Consider the following 19,641-nt stretch of genomic DNA (forward strand, 5'->3'; position numbering starts at 1 on the left):
TGATCTTGAGGAGCTTCTAAACTGCCGTCTGCTCTGAGTTGGTCCATGGGCCACTGATGGAGCCTCATGACCCAGGTAATCATACTCACCCTGTTTGCAAGGATGCTGGGGGCTCAGGAGGCTCTTTATCACGGGAGCCCCATGTTCTCATGCAGCGGGCTCATTACTTTGCTGGGTCACTGTGTGGGAATCGGGTATCTGCCTGTGGCTTGCAAGCTTCCAGGCTGTGATTTCTGCTGATGGGTGGATGGTCCTGTCCTGGGCCGCACAGCTCTTGACTGCAAAGCAGCTGGTTGCCCAGGACCCCAAGTGGGCTCCAGAGGGGTCTCTGGCATTGTTGGGTGAATGCTGCACCCAGCTGAGCCATGGGCACAGAGCAAACCAGTTCTAACAGCAGCAGAGGCAACTGCGGTGGGCATTCAGCAGACAGCCTAATTTCTGAGTTGCTGAAACCAGTTCCCTTTACTGGGTCTCAGAAATAATTAATCTCAGTGGGGTGCAAACCCCTTGTTGGCTGTGTGTTGAGTATTTGGGGAAGGAGATTCTGTGAACAGTTCTCCCTCTCTCAGCCTCAAGTTCCTGTCCAGGCAGAGACAACGTCATGCCCCTTTGTTTCTCCTTTCACTGTAATCTGTAGGTCTGTTGAATGAAACTCTTCTAAAACGCTGCTTTTGCATCATATCCCTCAGGCCTCAGTGTCAGAGGCGCCCCACTGCCCACCTGCTGATGGGCCGTACATCATTAGTTTAGTGTTTTAAAGTATATGGTTGGTTGCTGTAAGGGAGACAGTGCCTTCAGTGAGATGAAAGTTTATTTCTTGGTAGCAGTGCAGACTGGGAGTCAGGCGGCTGTGCTCTATTCAGACCCCGGTTCCTTCCATCATCTGCTGCAGTGTATTTCTCCACCACTGAGGCTGTCTTCCAGCCTGTTCATGAGGGGAGGGAGGAAGGGGTGGGGTGGGGTAACAACTCTCCCTCAAGGGAATGATGTGCAAGTGAGGCACACAGGCCATAATTTAGTCACATGATCACACCTGGTGCAAGGGATGCTGGGAAGTGGAGTCCGTGGCTGGGCAGCCAAATGCCAGCTAAAACTCCATTCTTATGACAGAAGAGGAGCAAGAATTTGGGGGACAGCCAGGGGACTGCCTTAGCTGCCCTCCTAGATCTGTTCCTAGCTTCCTCTTTAGCATTTTGTGATCTCTGCCTCTGCCTTGGCCCCCCGAGAGCCCCAGGCAGACCTGCATGGTCCCAGGCTCCGAGGACTCCTCCCAGCAGAGACCTTCCCCCAACCCCACCCTCAGCTGCTTTGTTTCAGCCTTCCTCCCGGGCCCGTCTCGCTCCTCCCTGATGCCTTTCTTGACCACACTGCCATGAACCTCATGGAGATTCAGTGAACTTCACGCACACTTAACGTTTCATTAGCACGGATGACCAGGTAGAATTTGGGAACTCTTCCCTTCCGTACTCATTATCTGTAGCTAGAGTGAGTGCTCTCAGAATCCTCCTCCTGATGGTGTTCACAATGCATTTGTCGCCTGCTCCACCGCATTCATTGAGTGCCTGCCATGTGCCAGAGAGTGTTATAGGTGCCAGCAATACAGTGGCAAATATTTGATAAATAGTTGATAATGCTTCCTGTCCTTATGCAAGTGGCATTTCTGTGGGGAGATGGAATAATAAGACATAAATAAATAAAGAGGAAGGGATAGGCCAAAAAAAAAAAACCCCCAAAACCAAAAAACACCCCAAAACAAAAAAATCCTAAATTCAAAACAAGAACTGAACCAAAACAAAACCAGATGCTGACAGGGGGAGCTAGGTGAGTCCTTTCACCTCCCTGAGCCCCAAGTTCCTCTTCTGTGAACTGGTCACCTCCATGTGCTCTCGTCGGCATTAGTCTTCCCCTCAACAGGTGGAGGCTGTTGATCAGACTGTTTCAGTTTTCTGTCTGCTGACAGCTTTGCCTGCAGTGGTGCAGTTCGATTTTTGGGTGTGAGGGAGGCAGTGGTGAGTTCTGGCTCTGGGAGGGAGGGGGATACCCCATAGGGTTCCGGATTTGCCAGCTCATTCACTGTACCCCCATCACTCACCCAGGGCTCCAACCTCACGGACATCTGTACCCAGCTCCTCTTGCAAGGGACTTTGTTAAAAATCTCCGCAGGCAACATCCAGGAGAGAGCCTTCTTCCTCTTTGACAACCTCCTTGTCTATTGCAAGCGGAAATCCAGGTGAGTTGCTGGGGGCGGGCTGCCTGGGTGGGCCAGGAGGCTGAGATGGTGTTGCACCCTGACAGTTTCTCAAGGTGACAACATAAGCTTAGTGATAAACCCCTCGGTTTCCTCGTCTGTAAAATAGGGTGAATTAGCGCATGCACTCCGAAGAGTCATTGGAAGAATAAATGTGTTAAGTGTGCCTGACACGTAGTAAGTGCACAAAGTAAGTTAGCTGCTGTTACTGTCGCTGTTAACTTACCTCCACACATGCTGGGATCCTATTTTGTGCAGTCCCACAGGTGCAGCACCTGGCACATAGTAGGTGCTTCAGCCACAGGCTCTTTCCTCCCTGTCCTTCTCATTAGAGGCCTTGGTCTTCTTTCTCCATCCGGCAGTGGCTGGGTCGCATGTCTTTTTCTCATTTGATATTTTATTCCCGCCCAATCTGTTAGGTCCGTCTGTGTCTGTCTCATGCGCTCCTATCCCCACGTCAATACCCCATGCTTCTTCCTCCTTGCTTCTTGTGTGTTCCCACTGGGGCCATCCCGAGAGCCCTTCTTTGGCAATGCCAAGGTCACTGCCAGCATTCACCCCCACCCTTCCTCGCCACCCGCCCTGGGCTGTCTGAAACAGGCACTTTTCCCAGAACTCTGGGGTTTAGAAAACAGAATGTCCCTGCAGGCCTCTGACCCGCTCCCAGCTTTGGCTGAGTTTGCTCAAGTTAGCTTCAGCTACCCCGGTGCAGGCCCATCCTTCAGGGCGTGGTGGCACCTGTCGGAGCAATAGCAGCTGATTCTGATCTCGCTGGACTCCATGCGGGCCTTTTGGGGCTGACCTGTGGCCACCATGAGCCCTTTTAAGGCCATTCCCTCAGTTCTGCAAGTAGGCTGGGCAGGCAGAGGGAACGGGCACATCTGCCTCCTGAGAGGACCTGGCAGGTGGCCAGCATTCCTGCCTCTGGCTTGGGAGCCAGAGGACTGGGCTCTGAGAGGTCCCGGAGGGATTGGGCAATGGTGCATGGAACAGCTGGCCCGCCTCTGATGTGGTCACAGGAAATGCCTGACGCGGCTAGGTGTCTGCCCGCTGTTTTGTCTTTGCCTGGGTCACGCAGGGCACCGCCCGTCCGGGACATGGGTCAGGGAAGGTCTCTGACTCAGAGTGTTTCTGGTCTAATTCAAAAGCAGAGGCTTCTTGGATGTCAGAGTGGAAGACAGTGTTTTAAAAGCCCACCTCCCCATTCTTCAGAAGGGGAAACTGAGACCCAGAGATGTGTATGAGTTAAGTCTCATATATATCAACTGCGTGCTTAGCTAAGTCTCAGGAGTGGCAGCAGCATGTAGTCATGAAGGACACAGAGGCCCTTCTGCTGACCAGCTGTGTGACCTTGGGCAAGTTATGTCAGTTCTTTATGCCTCTGTTTTTCTGTCTATTAAATGAGGATAAGAGCAGTCCTCATTTTATAGGGTCGTTTTTATAGATTAAGTAAAATAAAACATGTAAAGTAGTTAGAATAGTGCCTGGCACATGTAAAGTAGAAGAAACATAAATCTCTGTTTTTACTTGGGTGTCTCGCACACAGTTCACACTTAAATTAAACTGTGTCTGAAACAAGATGCTTCATTTTCATGGCAAGTCCTTCTCCAAGCCTTTTCTTCCTCGAGTCTTCCTCATTCCCTCAGTCAGTGGCACCACCATTCAACCAGGAGCTCAGGCTGGAATCTTCGTCGCCTTTTAGTCCAGTCTGCTTCATCCCCATACCCTCTAGTCAGTAAATCCTTTTGATTTTGTCATCAAGCTTCAGCCAGAACCCCAGTGTAATTCCCATAAAAATTCCAGGAAGGAGGTTGTGTGTGTGGAAACGATTGTAAAATTTACATGGAAACACAAAAAGAGACCATTTTGAAGAAGGACCAAGCTGGAGGACTTACATTTCCGATGCCAGGCTTACTGTAAACCTGCGGTGATTAAGATGTGGTGTTGGTGTAAAAAGAGGCAAATAGCTTAATAGAATAGAACAGCAAGTCCAGACCCCCATGTAAGTGGCCATTTGAATTTCAACAAAAGCTCCAGTATAGTTCAATAAATGATGCTGGGTTAGTTTGATATCTGTTGAAAAAAAAAAAAATGAGTCTTGACTCTTACTCTACAAAATACACAAACATCAACTTTAGATTGATTAAGATTTAAGTATGTAAGGTAAAACAATAAAGCTTCTGTAAGAAGGCATGGGCGACTACCATCATGATCTGGGGTAAGCAACGATATGTTAAATTGGACAAAAAGTATAATTATAAAGGAAAACTAGATTCATCAGACTGCATTAAAATTAAGAACTGTTCATTAAAAGAGACACCATGAGGAGGGTGAAATGGTGAGCTACAGACTAGAAGATCTTTGTAATCCACGTTACTGACAAAAGAATCATATCCAGAATATATAAAGAAGTCCTGTAAGCCAAATTTGGCCTTCCGTCTATTTTTATAAATAAAGTTTTATTGGCACACAGCCACACCCATTTTTGTTTTGGATTGTTTATGCCGAAAGAGTGGAGTTGAGTAGTTGAGACAGAGATGATAGGCCCACAAAACTGAAAATGTTTACTATATGGCCCATTTCAGAAGAGATTTGCTGATTCCTGCTATAAATCATTAAGGAAAAGTAGACAGCTCAACAGAAAAATGGTCAAGGGACAGTCATTTCACAAAAGAAGACACCAGGATGGCCAAAATGGAAATTAATACCAGTTGTGGAGGATGTGGAGCAACTGGAATGTTCCTCCTCTACTGGAGGTGGAAGACTTGATACGACTGTTTTGGAAAACAGCTTGGCAGTATCTAGTAAAGCCCGCTGTGTGCATTCCTTATAACTCAGCAGTTCTACCGTATAACTCTTAGGTAGGTGACCCAAAGAGGTGTGCACATATGTTCTTCATAAGACACGTGCAAGCACATTGACAGCAGCACCAAACAGGAGGCAACCCAGATGCCCATCTCCATCACCTTTGTGATCCCCTGTATGTGAAGTTCAAAACAGGCAAAGCAAACCCACAGCGTTGTGTCAGGACTGTGGTTTCCCTTGCAGGGGGTAGTGACCGGAAGCGGGCACGATCCAGGGGCTTTTGTGGTCTAAAATGTTTATACAAGTGTGTTCACTTTGTAAAGGTTAATTGAGCCATATACTTTGAGCTTTTTTTTTTTCCTGTATAGATATTATACTTTAAAAGTTTCTAAAAATATGCCTATGTACACACACGTGTGTATAGCTATGTACAGATAAAGGCACACAAAGCATCTCCCTCTCTGTGGCTTCCTCTCTGGTTCTTCCTGCTTGCCATTGGCCCCATCGGCAGTCCATTTCCCAAGTCAGTTAGAGGGAGCCCTTTAAAACTTAAATCAGGTCACATTATTCCTCTGGTCAAAGCCTCCATGACTCTCATCTCTCAGACACACAGTAGAAGCCCGTCTTCACCACTGCCCACAGGACCCTGCAGGATCTGGCCCGTGTGGCCGCTCTGACCCCTTTTCCCACACTCCCCCTCGCCCACTCAGCTCCAGATACACCGGCTTCCTTACTGCTCCTTGCAGGATGGCCGGTCATGACGCCTGCGTCCTCTGCCTGGAATGCGCCTCCTCCAATGTCCTTCTGGTTTCCTCCCGCACCTTCCATAGGTCTTCGCTTCACTGAAGCCTTCCCTGACCTCCGCCTCCTCCCGTTAAAATCACACCCCTCCACTCTCCCTATCCATCTTTTTGCTTTATTATTTTTTTTTTACAAACCTTAATTGTTTTATTTTAATTAAAAACATAAACATTGCGTTCTTTAAATATTCTTTTCCTATAGCGCCAAGGCCTCTTCTTTGAGGATGAATTCACTCTTAATGCAAAAGCAACTCACCTTTATCAAATCTTCCTGAAACATTCAACTTAATTTTCAGAAAGTCAACTCTCTTTCCACATTCGTGTGTCCTCAGCTTATATAATAGTTTTCCCAGTTACAGTGACAGGTGCACATCAGGCAAAGAAGTTTGGGAACAAACATAGCTGGTCATCCGTCAAGATCACCCACCTGGCGGAGCAGAGGGGGCCTATGCAGACCACACAGTGGCCTTCAAGCTATGAGGGCTCATTCTCTGCTTTATTTTAACCACAACATTTAGCCTTTCTGATATAATGTGTGTTTGACTTCCTTAAGTAGCGTCTGTCTCTGTGCCCCAACCCACACTCCCATATTGGAAGACGAGTTCTCAGAGACATTGTTTTATTCACTGCTGCAGCCCCGGTATCCAGAAGAGTGCCTGGCACCCAGTAGGTGTTCCATAAATGCTTGTTGAATTCATGGGTGAGCGACTCCCTTTGGTCTCGACTTAGTATTCTCCCACAGAAAATGCTGGTCACATGTTTGTTGAGTGACTTAATGAGTGAGTGATAGAATTCACCTGAGTGAATGAATGAATTGCGGGTCTGTGGATGGATGGTTGGGTGGATGAATGGACTGCCTATTCTGAGCTCCCTTTTACTCTGGTCGTATTTCAGGAAGTATCTGTTTGTTAGACACCTTGAGAGCCTCTCCCTGTTTTCTAGCCAAAAAGAATAGGTTTCTGTTGCTTCTTGTTAGTTTCTTGTTGATGTCTCCTGTTAGCTGAAAAGGAGTTCTGTGAGGCCAGCAAGGCTGCTAGCCCGTTTTTCAAGCGCCGAAACGGTGGCTGGGGGTAGAGAGTCACCCACTCGCCAGCCAAAAACCCATGCTCCTGACCCCGGAGCAGCGCTTCGTCTGTCCCTTCTGTGTTACTGCCCTTCCTCCCTTCGCCCTGTTGCAGACAACTGCGGCCCCATGAGGCGAGGCACAGGGAATGACTTACGACTGTCTTTCAGGGTCACCGGGGGGAAGAAATCCACCAAGAGGACCAAATCCATCAATGGCTCCCTCTACATCTTCAGGGGTCGAATCAACACTGAAGTCATGGAGGTGGAGAACGTGGAAGATGGGACAGGTAGGCGCTCCCCCCAGCCCCACCTGAGCCCACCCACCTGCTCCATGGCACAGTTGCTGTTTTAGTTAAATGACGTGGTTTTTTTTTTTTCTTTCATTTGAAATGTAACCCACCTACGGAAAAACGCCTAAAACTTAACACGCATATAATGAACACCCAAGTAGTCACCATTCAAGTTAACAGGCAGAACAGCCCGTACCCCAGAAGCCCCTCACACACCCTTCCCTGGTCACAGTGCCTCCTTCCTCTCAGATGGGACCACCTTCCGAATTTTGTGATGATCTTTCTCTTGCTTTTTAAAAATATTTTTACTTCCTAAGTATGCATTACTCAATATTATAGTCAAAATTTCTCTGTTTTAAAACCTTATTTATATGGTTTTACTTTTATATATGTATTTAAATGACTTTAAATATCTGTGCAATTTTATGTGTATTTCAAATGGTTATAAAATACAGTATACTCTTCTGCATCTTGCTTCTTTCACTTAACCCCATGTTGATGAGATTCGTCCATGGTTGCACGTAGCTCTCTCTAGCTCATTGGTTCCCATTGCTCTGTAATACTCCATTGCATGAATAGTCCACATTCATCTCTTTCTTTGCTGATGGACGTTTGGGTTGTCTCTGCTGTTCACTATCGTGAGCGGCGATGTGGTGAGCATTGTGTAAACCTCTTGGTGTACATGTCCTTGAACTTCTCTGAGGCAGGGCTTTTAAATTGGTTTTGAGCCACAGACCCCTTAGGCCATCTTACAAAACCTGCAGCCTCCTCCTCAGATTCAGGGTGTAGGCAGGATCCCGAATCCACTTGCTGGGTAAGGCCAGCCTCTTTTCAAAGAGATTTACTAATCTTCGCAGCCAGGAGCGTGTGAGGGCCCATGACTTGGCGTTGTTGGGCTCACAGTAGGGCTTTGAGTCACCCAAGGGCCCGAATGAGATGGACAGGGAGCCAGGGAGGCATTCCTGGGCTCCCGGGCAGGTGCCTCCTTGGGAATCACTTTTGCCTTCGTGCCCAAAATCTATGTCCTGAAGCCCCTGTCATGGAGGGCTTGGGAGGGGTCTTTGTTTGCAGATCTTCTTCTCCCACCAGAGAATAGCCAGGAGAGGGAGTGAGCACCAGAAGGGTTGAAAGCTCAATTCCCAAATCCTGATTCTGCCGATGCCCCTGTGCTCTCTTTCCGGAGCCAGAAGGGCCGGTCAGTCACCTCACTCAGGGGCGTGTAGTGGGGAATGTTCAGAGTCGTGTGGACGAGTCCGTGCTGACCCACCTTTTTCTCCTGCCCCTGCCAGCGGATTACCACAGCCATGGCTACACCGTCACCAATGGCTGGAAGATCCACAACACAGCCAAGAACAAGTGGTTTGTCTGCATGGCCAAGACGGCAGAGGAGAAGCAGAAGTGGCTGGATGCCATCATCCGCGAGCGTGAACAGCGCGAGAGTGAGTGGCTGGGCCCTCTCCTGGCCCTCTGAAAAGTGGTGGCTTTAGGAGTCTTTTCCAGGATTCCTGGGGGGTGTGCATGGCTTTCCTCAAGCTGGTTACTTCTGCAGAGTGAGGGCTGTGCCTAGGGAAGAGGCATAGCATCCTTTCCAGAAAGGTCAGAGCTGTAAGAAGCAGGTCTTTGAAGGGGCAGGGAGCGCTGGGACTGTGTTACAACTTGATGGTATCTTGGCTCCCCTGAGCTCTGCTAGGCAGATGGTGAAACTGAGGCCCAAAAGGAGGGACTTGCCCAAGATCATGCCGATGTGGTTGGTCTTCCCGGGATTCTTGGAGCCCTTCACCCCTGAGATTTGGTAGCGAGATGCTCCTTACGTGCCCTTTACTCCTCCATGGTTCTAGTCCTTTCACCTGGGGTGGGCACTAGACTGTTATGCAGAGACCAGCAGGCTGGGAAAAGGGAAGCTTGGTGTGTTTGGGGCAGTTACTTTGGCTGCCCAGACCTCAGTGATGTCATCTGATAAGTGGGGATAGAAGTTCCTGCTGCAGTGCGTTGTAAGGCTGCTAAGTGAGGTTTAGATTTGGCCCCACTTGGCTAGTTTGACACATGACCATAAAAACCCTCTGACCTCCTGGTTTACAGAGGGGGAAACTAAGGCCCAGTTTACTCCCATTACTTGGAATCACCACTTGGACGTGCCATAGACATCTCACATCTAACCATATCTAATCAGAACTCCGAATTTCTGTTAGGTGTTCTGCTCCATACCTGCTCATCCCTTTGACTTCCCAGTCTCAGTAAGTGGCTTCTTCATTCGTCCATGATCTCAACTTCAAACTTGTGTCATCTCTGATTTCTACCAGCTCCCTGAATTCAGTCGATCGAGTCTCTTTAATTATGCTTTCTCTTTCTTTCCATACATGTGTCAAATTCAACCACTTTTCTTTCTAATTCTACCCAAGTCACCATAATTTCTCAGGAATGTGGGCCTAGAGTGGCTTGATCCACTGATTTTTTTTCCTAGGAAAGCTTGACATCTGGATTTTAAGGTGATATTTCCTGATTTTAAATATTGCATCAAAATTGATTAAAATGCCATTAGCGCAGATGAACTACTGAACTTGGCCCCTTGTTGGGCAAGCGTGTGACTTCTGAAACTGATCAGGGCTGGGTGTACATCAGGACTAGGGGTGGGGTTCAGGGGTGTGGCTTCAGCCGGGTGTGGCTGATAAGTATCATTGTGGTTAGGATGCAGGGCTGTGGTCACTGCAGGGCATGTGGGGTGTGGCCTTGGTCGTTAGAATGGGAGTGTTATCCAAACCTTGACCTCAGGCCTGTGTTTATAGGGGTGGCGCTTGTTTTGGTTAAGAGCACAGATCTGGAGCCAAACTTCCTTGGTCTAAATCCTGCCACTACCGCTTCTAGTTGGGCAACCTTGGACAGAGAATTCAATTTCTCTGGGCCCCAGTTTCTTCATCTGTAAAATGAGGATAGTGCTACTTGACTTTTAGGTCTCCTAAGGATTAAGTGGCATATAGGAGGCATGTGTAGCATTTGCTAAGATTGTTTGTCATTGCTATTATTGTCAGGAGTGGATGGGGCCCATGTAGAAAATGTAGGGCAGTGGTCGGGGTCCTGTGCTTATTATCTAGAGAAGAGGGCAGATTCACATCCTGGCTGGAGGGAAGATCTCCACGGGCTTTCTGATAACCTCTAAATTTGGAAACCCATCCTCAGGTTGAAGGCTCGAGTAAGCTTGACTGCTTATCTCTGTGAGACTTAACTTCTCTGGGCCTCAGCTTTACCGTCTGTAAAATGGGGGAGATTAGCCCCTCTCTCCTACAGGGTTCTTTTGAGGCATCACTGGCAGGTGCCTAGGACAGTGACTGACATGCAGGGAGTGCTCTATAGATGACCACTGGCTGTGGCAGTAGTGGGGGGCAGAGAGGGGACAGCTTTGGGTAGCTGGAGGCCTACCCCTCTGATTCCCAGCACTGGTGCTGTCCCTGGTGCTGACCATGTCCCCCTCCATAGGCCTGAAGCTGGGCATGGAGCGGGATGCCTACGTCATGATTGCAGAGAAGGGGGAGAAGCTTTACCACATGATGATGAACAAGAAGGTGAACCTGATCAAGGACCGCCGGAGAAAGCTGAGCACCGTCCCCAAGTGCTTCCTTGGCAAGTGAGTGGCCCCACCCTGCCTCCATTGGCTTCCTGGGTCTCAGCTGGAGAGTGGAGGTGGGTAGACCATCTGCACCCACCTGGCTCTTCTCAGCCCTGCCCCTTCCTGCAGGAGCCCTCCTGGGCAGAGCCACTAAAGCACCCTGAATCCTTGTGGAACAGCCCTCGGAGGTCATGCAGGATAGTGGGGTCTCGTCTCAGGTCTTTCAAACATTTTGGACCATAACTCACTGCAAAACATAAGTTTTATGTTGTGACCTGGTACACATATCTATGTAATATATGAATGAAGCTGAAGATGCACAAAATTTGCTATGCTTGATGCACTCTGAAAATATTTGTTTTTCTTTTTTTTCTATTCTGTTACTATCCTATCCTATCCTTTCTGTTCTGTTCAAGTAATTTCTTTATTCATTTCAAAAAAAATCCGGAGCAAGACCCATGAAATTGATTTCACAAACTCTTAATGTGTAGCCCATCATGGATTGAAAAATGCTACTCTAACACTCAAGATAAGAGAAGCCACTGCAGATACTTTAAGCAAAGAAGTATTTAACATGGAGCAAACATGGCCCTTGTATCTAGTCTGCTAGGACTGCCATGGTGACTTAGACAACAGAAACTCACAGTGCTGGAGGCTAGAAGTCTGAGATCAAGATGTCGGTGGGATTGGTATCTGGAGAGGCCCCCCCTTCCTGAGTACTTGTGAAGAGGAAGAGGAAGAGCAGGAGGGTTCTGTAAGCTTTTCAGTACTTAGAGCCTCCAGTTTCTCCGTTTGGGCAATACATTATTTCCTAATAATAAAACATTTTATACTCTGTCTCTCCAGGACAAAAAGAGGTCCGAGAACATGTGATGTGGTCGGATCTTAAATCCAGGTTTAAATCTCATTCACCTGGGGGAGGTGGGTGGCTGGGGATTGGGAGAGGCAGAAGAAATGCAGTTCTCATAAAATTGTCAGACTATCTTCAGACCCTACTGTGTGCGAGACATGGTGGTTGATGCCTCCGGAGAGGGCAGAAGAATGCCGAGGGCTCCTGACCTCACGAAGCTTGTGGTCCAACTTGGGGGAGAAGTTTGCCTGTGAGGCAGGGACTCTATTTAGAATTTAATAACTTATATCTCACTCACTTCTCAAAGATTTTGAAGGGGTCTTAGATAAAAACCACTGTATTATTATAGTGCCGTAGAGCAGGTAAGGGGTGACTTGGACGAGGGCACTCGCAGTGGAGGTGCGGAGAGGTGGTTGCATCTGGATCATTTTGAAGGTGACCGCATTTGCTGATGGGGTGAGAAAAATGAGAGTTAAAGATTTTTGTGTCCCGGAAAGGTAGGAGTTGCTGCTTGCTGAGAAGGGGAAGGAGATGGAGGGAGGAGCAGGTTTCGGGGGACAGGAGTAGAGCTCAGAGGCTCTGTTCGGGTGATTACACTGAGACTGTTAGACACCTGGTTGGAGATGCTGACTTGTTAGTTGGATATAAAACCTCGACTTAGAAAAGTCTGGTTTGGAGACGTAAGTGCAGGAGATGGAGGCATTTAAAAGGCCGCGAGACTGAATGAAATCTGCAAGGGGATGTGTACGAAGAGATGAAGCAGGTCTGGGCCCTGGGGTTCGACAGTATTTGAGTGAGGGACCAGCAAAGAAGTCTGAGAGGCTGCGGGCAGAGAGGTGGGAGGCAGATGTGGAGACAGCGGGGGAGCAGGAGCCTCGGTTTGGACGTGTTACGTTTGAAATGCCTGGTGGACATTCAAGTATCGTTGTTGGACAGGCCCTTGGAGACCGAGTGTGGAGCTGGGCAGACTGACCGGTCATGGCCTGAGGCTTGTGGTTGGTGGGGCAGGAGGCAGCGGGTGTGGAGGTCGATCGTGCCCCTGAAGGGAGACCAGGATGCCCTGGACTTGGGCTGCCCTGTTGCCCTCAGAGGCCAGCGACCCCAGCTCCAAGCTCCCTGGGTGAGATGCACACAGATCTCCAGACCAGAGGGCTGGGGGAAGTGGGGACGGGACAGCCTGGCTGGTCTCCATCAGCTAATCCCTAATCCCTGGGCAGAAAGGATGCTTTTCTCCCAGGAGGCGCCTTCTTCCGGCCACCCCCAGGTCGGAGGACGTCCATACGTCCTGCCAAACCCCTCGGTGAGCACAGTCCAGCCGGAAGGGCTTGCCTGTCTGTGATCAGAGTTTCAGCGGAGTGTTCTGTCTCAGGAAGGATTAGAGAGATTTCTTTTACTGCCCATTTGAAACAGGGCCAGGACTAAAGCTTGTTGTGTAATCACTGGGGCCTGCGGGAGACTCTTCTGTAAAACTTTTCTCTGCACCCCGCCCCGGGCTCACGATCTCCTCCTTCCCCACCGGGGCTCAGCTCCAGAGCCTTCTCTGGAAGCAGCCCTGGTCCCCTTGGGTAGAAGGAACTGGCAGCCTCAGAGACATAATAATTGAGTATTTTCTTTGCTCCAGGCACTGGCCTGTGGCCATGCCTTTTAACCCTCATACGACACTGAGATGCAGGTTACTGCCATCATCCCCATTTTAAAGGTGTGGAAACTGAGGTACAGAGAGGGGCAAGGTCCTGTACAAGGTCTTACGGCCATAACAGTGGGGCTGGGATTTGAACCCAGGCCTCTCTCCCATAGCACTCTGCTGCATTTATTTATTTTTGTCATTATTCAGCACATTTCATTTTTCCTTGATAGTTACTTTTTCCATATCCATTTCCACTACTAGACAAGAAACTCCATGAATACAAAAAGTGTCTGATTTACCTTCATAAACTTCAAGCCTTGGGCTTTGAGCCAGACTTGGACTCAAGTCTTATATCTCCCGTTTTCTAGCTGTGTGACTTTGGGCACGTTTCTTAACCTCTCTGAGCCTAGTAAGTGATCAAGTAACAAGAGATAGTAAAATCTGCCTCATAGGATTGTTGGAAGATACAGTGAGAAAACACATGTGCCATGTTCGGCACTGGCAAGAGAGAGGGAAATGTGTATCGGGGTTAAGGAGTGGCCCGTTTCTGTCCTACTCAGAAACAAAACTTGAAGATGCCACGTGAAAAAAAAACAAGGAATAAAATCTGTATATTATTGTGGAGCCATCATGGGAGGAAAGTGGCATTTGTCCTATAGGTTCCTCAGATTAGTTGGGAAGACAAAATTGATTCATTCATTCTTGCATCCCATTCATTCAGTGTTTACTTACCTTACCACGTGCCGGTGGTGAGCAGGACAGATGAGATCCCTTCCTGGATGGACATAGCTGTCTGGTGGGGGACAAGTAGACAAATACAAATAAAGATAAATAAAGAAGAGAATTTCAGAGAGTTGGTGAATGCTGTAAGGAAATAAGTAGGTTGATCTAAGGAGGAAATGGGGTGCTAGCTGAGCCTGTCAGGGGAGGTGACATTTTAACCAAGATCTGGATAACGAGAGAGAGAGAACCAGCCATGAAAGGATCTGGGGGAACAGCCATGCTGGTGGAGGGGACAGCAGGTGCAAAAGTGCTCTAAGACGGAGTGAACCTCGAGGAGTGATTGAGGAATAACAAGGAGGCCAGTGTAGCTGGAAGGGGTGAATGGCCAAGGGGCGGGCGACAAGCCACAAGAGTTGGCAGGGACCAGGTAAGACAGGTAAGGTGTGAGGGGTTCAGATTTTATTTCAGGTGCTCTGGGAAGCCATTGAAAGAATCTAAACAGAGGAGTGAGATGAGGACAAATGATCACGCAGGCCCTGAATGAAGGCACTGTCAGAGCTCAGGGGACATGGTATGATGGTGTGTCTTTCAGGGGTAGTCAGGGAAGGCTTCCTGGAAGGAGAAGGCCTTTGGTTTCATCCTTAACGGAGGTTAGATGTCGTTCATGGATGTCTGCCAGAAAGGAAGGTCTAAGGTGGAAGAGGCCTAGCTGTCTCATCTACCTGTGTGTGTAGGCGCAGGCTATTGACATGTAGTAGCTGGTCAGTAGTGATTTGCTGACCATTGCCACAGACATCTTTGGGAAGCGTCTTCGGGCAGTACAGTACAGGGATGAATATAAAGCCCACAGCTCCAATCCTTATGGAGCTCAAGGCCATGGAGGACACAAGCAAGAAAAAGGAGATTCTTGCACTGGGTGGTGAGTGGTACGTTGGGCCTCAGCTAGTGGACTTTCCTAGGAAGACTGCGAAGACATACTGTGTAGGCCTTGTGGCCAGCACTGGACTCGACACATGGTAGGCTCAATACATATTTACCAAGTGAATGATTCTGGGGCCATTCTAGAAGGAAGGAGGGATGAAAGCTGGACACATGCTAAATCTCAACTAGTCTCCCATTCCTTGAATCTCAAACTTGCCACCGAACTAGGCTGGCCTTCTCTCTTTGTCCCCAAGTCTCTGCTCAGAGTTACATCCTTTTGGGAGACTGGATCTTGCTGCTCTTTGCAGCCCCTGGCAACTGGCAGATCTCTGGTTTCCTAACCTCACTTCACTCAGGGCCTTTGTGTATACTGACCGCCTGCCTAGAACGCTTTTCCCAGCTCCCCAGTGGTGGCAGGTGGTGCCCCACGGACCCAGCGCAGTTCACAGTTGTGTTTTCCATGGGCCACATGGTGCTTTTAGAAAATTTTGGATTCTATGTCAACATTTAACAGGTGGGAGATTTCACAGGAAAGGCTGGATTTCAGGCTTCTCTCAAAAAGCTCTAAGATGACTTTATCTCCCCATGTGGTCACAGTTGGCCACACGGAGGCGGGGCTGCCGTCTTCAGAGATGAATTTTATCTGGTTTTGCATGCTGGATCCCAGCTTAAGATTTAACATGATTAGAAAGTTTGCCTGTTAACTCCAGAAGGCCCCTGAGCGAACCAGTTGCCACACGGATCCTTTTGAGGCCCAGAGAGGGACAGCAGCTTGCCCAAATTTGCCCAGCAAGCTCCGAACCCTCCTGGGTCCTCTGGAAGGGGCAGGACTCAGCTCAGGGCAGAAACATGGGTTGCAGTCACTGTCCTCTGGGCTGTCTTCTGCCCTAGCAGTTGCTGTGGGGACACTTCCTGTGCCCCCACCCTGGCCGCAGGCCTGCAGGTCAGTGCCAGGGGCGGCCCCCAATGGGACTTTGGATGGGCAGCCGGATGCCGAGTCTCCAGCTTTCATGAGTGGGCATTCAACATCTGTTCACCGTTCTCAGCTGCTGGCAGCTTTCTCCCCGTCTCTGATTTTGGGGACTTGGAGAAAGGAACCGAGAGTGGGCAGGACCCAGAACAATGTCTTCCCCACCTGGAGACCTGCTCCACAGAACAGATCCGTTTCTCCTCCGCGCCCCTGGGCCTGCACGGGGGTTTCTCTGAATGCCTCAGCACACACCACTACCTACACACAAGGCAGGTCTTTGCGCAGCACACACTGGAAAGCTAAAAATAGCCCTGCCCCACTAGGGCCCTGTAACTGGAGGCGGGACAGCTGGTTTCGATAAGCAGGAGAGCTCCGTGCTCTGGCCAGCTGCCATTTGCTTTCATTGAACACAGATCCCGTGGCGGAAGCACTCCCGTTACCCGGCTCTCCCTTTTCCTGCTGACTTCAAGTGCGGTGACCTCTGCACTGGGCCAGCATGCCGCCGAGAGCCAGGACCTGGGGTCTGGTTGCGTCTCTGTCCCACCGGGTAGTCATGTTGGATTTGCCTGCTTTCCTCTGGCCTGCGAGCACTGCTTTCTCTCTGAGGCCTTCCCCCTGATCCCAGAACGTTCCTTCTTGTTCGATGGTTCATTCCTTCATTTGTTCAGTAAATGATTATTGAGCCTTCCTGTGTTCTAAACCAGGGGTCCCCAACCCCCTTAGACTGGTACCGGGCCTTGGACCGGTACCGGTCAGTGGCCTCTTAGGAACTGGCCTGCACGGCAGGAGGGGTGAGTGGCGGGCAAGCGAGCGAAGCTTCATCTGTATTTGCAGATGTTCCCCAGCGCTGGCATCACCACCTCAACTCTACCTCCAATCATCAGGCATTAGATTATCATGGGAGCATTGATCCTTGGTGCCAAAAAGATTAGGGACCACTGCCGTAGACGCTCTTTTACATGCTTCGAGTGGAGCCACAAATAAGACAGACAGAAATCCCTGTCAGCATGGAGATTACATTCTGGCTGGGGGACATGGCTGATAAACACATAAATAAATCTGCAAACAATACAACTTCAAATAGTTAAAAGTATTAAAAAGGAAGTAAAACCAAGAGATGGATTGTGTAGGGAAAAGGGACTTCTTTTGATGAGGTGGTCAGGGAAGGCTTCTTTGAGGAGGTGACATTTGAGCTGAGACCTGAAGGATGAAAAGGAAGGGGCGGGAACAGCAAGTGCAAAGGCCCTGAGGCAGGCAGGAGTATGACATTTTTTAAGAGGGAAAGGTAGTGGGTGTGGCTAAAGCATAATAAGTGAAGGACATAGGAGACGAGATCAGTGAGGATGGGGCAGTTTCTGCAGGGCTTTGTCCTCCTGTGGGCAGAGTTTGGGTTTTTTTTCTGAGAATAATAGAGAAGCCCATGGAGAGTTTTAAGTAGAAGACTGACATGATACGATCAACTCTCCTGACTCTCCACAGTTATCTTTCTGGGCCCTTATTTCTTCCTGCTTGTCTGTTTCTTCATTCTTTTTGTTCATCCATCCATCTAGCCATCCATCATTCATTCTCCCTCCCATCTACCCAGTTATCTCTCCACTTATCAACCCATCCACTCATGTCCCCTGCCACCCACCTACTCACCATCCTTTCCAGCCACATGTCATTTATTTGTCTGGCAAATCATCCATTTATCCATTTCCTTTTCATTCATTTACCTACCCACTCATATGTCCATCTATTCATCCTCTCATCCATCCATCCATCCATCCATCCATCCATCCATCCATCCATCCATCCATCCATCCGTCCGTCCGTCCATCCATGCAGCTTGTGGTAGGGCCTGGGGCCTGGTCACACCCACCTCTATGCTGTTGGTCATGGGGAGAAGCATGAGGCCTCAGCAGAACCCCCAGGGCTGTGGACCCCTAAGCTTTGCTCCCCTGTGGGAGGTTTTAGCTGCCATTCTTGGGAGTGGGTGGGGCTAGGCCAACTTAGTGCCTGTCCCTGGAGTCCCAGGACTGGGGAGGTCCTCTCAACCGCATCTGATATTCCCGGCAGTGAGTTTGTTGCGTGGCTCTTGGAAATTGGTGAAATCAGTAAGACTGAAGAAGGAGTCAACTTGGGCCAAGCCTTGCTGGAGAATGGTATTATCCACCACGGTGAGTGGGGGGCCGGGCCCAGGTGAGCAGAGGGGTGGGAACAGACCCCTCCCGTGCTGCGCTCCCCCTAACTCAGAAGCCGTTACTTCACTTGCATGCAGCCGCCCTGTTCCCTGGGCACGACGGGACCCCAGGAACATGGGTGCTCTCGTAAAACTGCTCACGGTGCTGGAAGACTCAGCTCTCGCCTGGGGCACCAGCAAAGTGGGAACACCTCGAAAAGATCGGGGCAGGGGAGTGGAATTTTATATCTGTTCCTCCAGAAAAAGCAAGGACCATTCGTTTAAGTTGATTGAGTGCCTGTTCCGTGCCAGGCACCGTCCACACAGTGGTGAACGGGACAGATGAAACTCTTGTCCTCATGGGGCCAAACTTCTAGTTGTGGGGAGAAAATAGTAAACAAGATAAGTAGAATATGTGTATACAGGTGGCAATAAGTGCTGGGGGGGCAGAGAAAGCAGGGAGCGGGGTTCGATTTTGAATAGGGAAGGCCTCGTGACGGAACGAAGACCTGAGAGAGAGAGGGAGCCAGGAGGGCACTGGGGCCCCAGGCAGAGAGGACAGCAGCGCAAAGTCCCCAGGACAGAGTATATAAGTGGTTTGTTCAAGGAGCAGCAAGGAGGCCATGGAGTGGGCAGGGGAAGTGTTGGAGATGCGGTCAGAGGGCACTAGGCCAAGGGGAGCGTTTAGGGAATGAGGTCCAGGACCTTATAGGGGGATGGTAGGGCCTGTGGCTTTGCTCTGAGTGAGATGTGATGCCATGGCTGAGTTCTGAGTAGAGGAAAGACTTGCCCCGGCTCAGACTTCAACAGAGTCCCTTTGGCTCCCATGCAGAGAGTGGACTGTTGTGCCGAAGGGTGGTAGCGGGGTGCCCAGTGAGGAGGCAGCTGTGATATTCCAGACGGGAGAGGAAGGTGGTTTGGGCCGAGGCGGGAGTGTAGAGTCAGATTCTTAGTTTTGAGGAGGAGTCTGCAGGATTTCCTGATGGATCCAGTGTTAGAGGCGAGGGAAAGAGAGAACCACCAAGGGCAACTCAAGGCCATCGTGTAGATGGCTGCATCCGGCCCCACGATGTGGCCTCAGACCCACCACACTCAGTCCCAGCACATGCTCTGGTGACCTCGCTCCAAGCAGATGCTGGGCCGGTTGGGTCCCAGCATAGGCTGATCAGGGCCATTTCTAGGCCTCTCACGAGACCTGCAGATGCCTCAGCCCCAAGCCGCAGGTCTCAGCAGGGCCCCTCACGTGGCGTGGGCAGGGAGTGCAGTGAAACTGCGCTTGGCCACTGAGTGGAGGGTGATGGTGGTGGGCGTGGGTCAGGAGGGGCCGAGGGGGTGTCCCGGCATCACCGTCCCCCTGGGTCCCGTCCCTCCAGTCTCTGACAAGCACCAGTTCAAGAACGAGCAGGTGATGTACCGTTTCCGCTACGACGATGGCACCTACAAGGCCCGCAGTGAGCTGGAGGACATCATGTCCAAGGTAGGGAGTCCCCCATCCTGACCCCGCGACCCTCACCCCTCGGTCACTGCAGAGCAGGCCTGTGCCCCAGTGGCCCGTTCTCCTCCTCCACTGCCCTCACCAG

General features: G+C 49.9%; 1 protein-coding gene across 1 annotated transcript in view; it reads left to right on the forward strand.

Moving 5' to 3' along the window:
- The window catches only part of PREX1 (phosphatidylinositol-3,4,5-trisphosphate dependent Rac exchange factor 1), a 184,618-nt gene that overhangs the window by 111,319 nt on the left and 53,658 nt on the right, over nt 1–19,641 (forward strand). The window contains exons 7-12 of the mRNA XM_023534087.1: nt 2,097–2,230; nt 7,087–7,205; nt 8,498–8,647; nt 10,680–10,827; nt 17,959–18,059; nt 19,435–19,538. Coding sequence (XP_023389855.1) covers nt 2,097–2,230; nt 7,087–7,205; nt 8,498–8,647; nt 10,680–10,827; nt 17,959–18,059; nt 19,435–19,538 — 756 coding nt within the window. The remainder of the gene's footprint in view (nt 1–2,096; nt 2,231–7,086; nt 7,206–8,497; nt 8,648–10,679; nt 10,828–17,958; nt 18,060–19,434; nt 19,539–19,641) is intronic.

This window comes from Pteropus vampyrus, unplaced genomic scaffold (assembly GCF_000151845.1).
Source record: "Pteropus vampyrus isolate Shadow unplaced genomic scaffold, Pvam_2.0 Scaffold117, whole genome shotgun sequence".
NCBI lineage: Eukaryota > Metazoa > Chordata > Mammalia > Chiroptera > Pteropodidae > Pteropus > Pteropus vampyrus.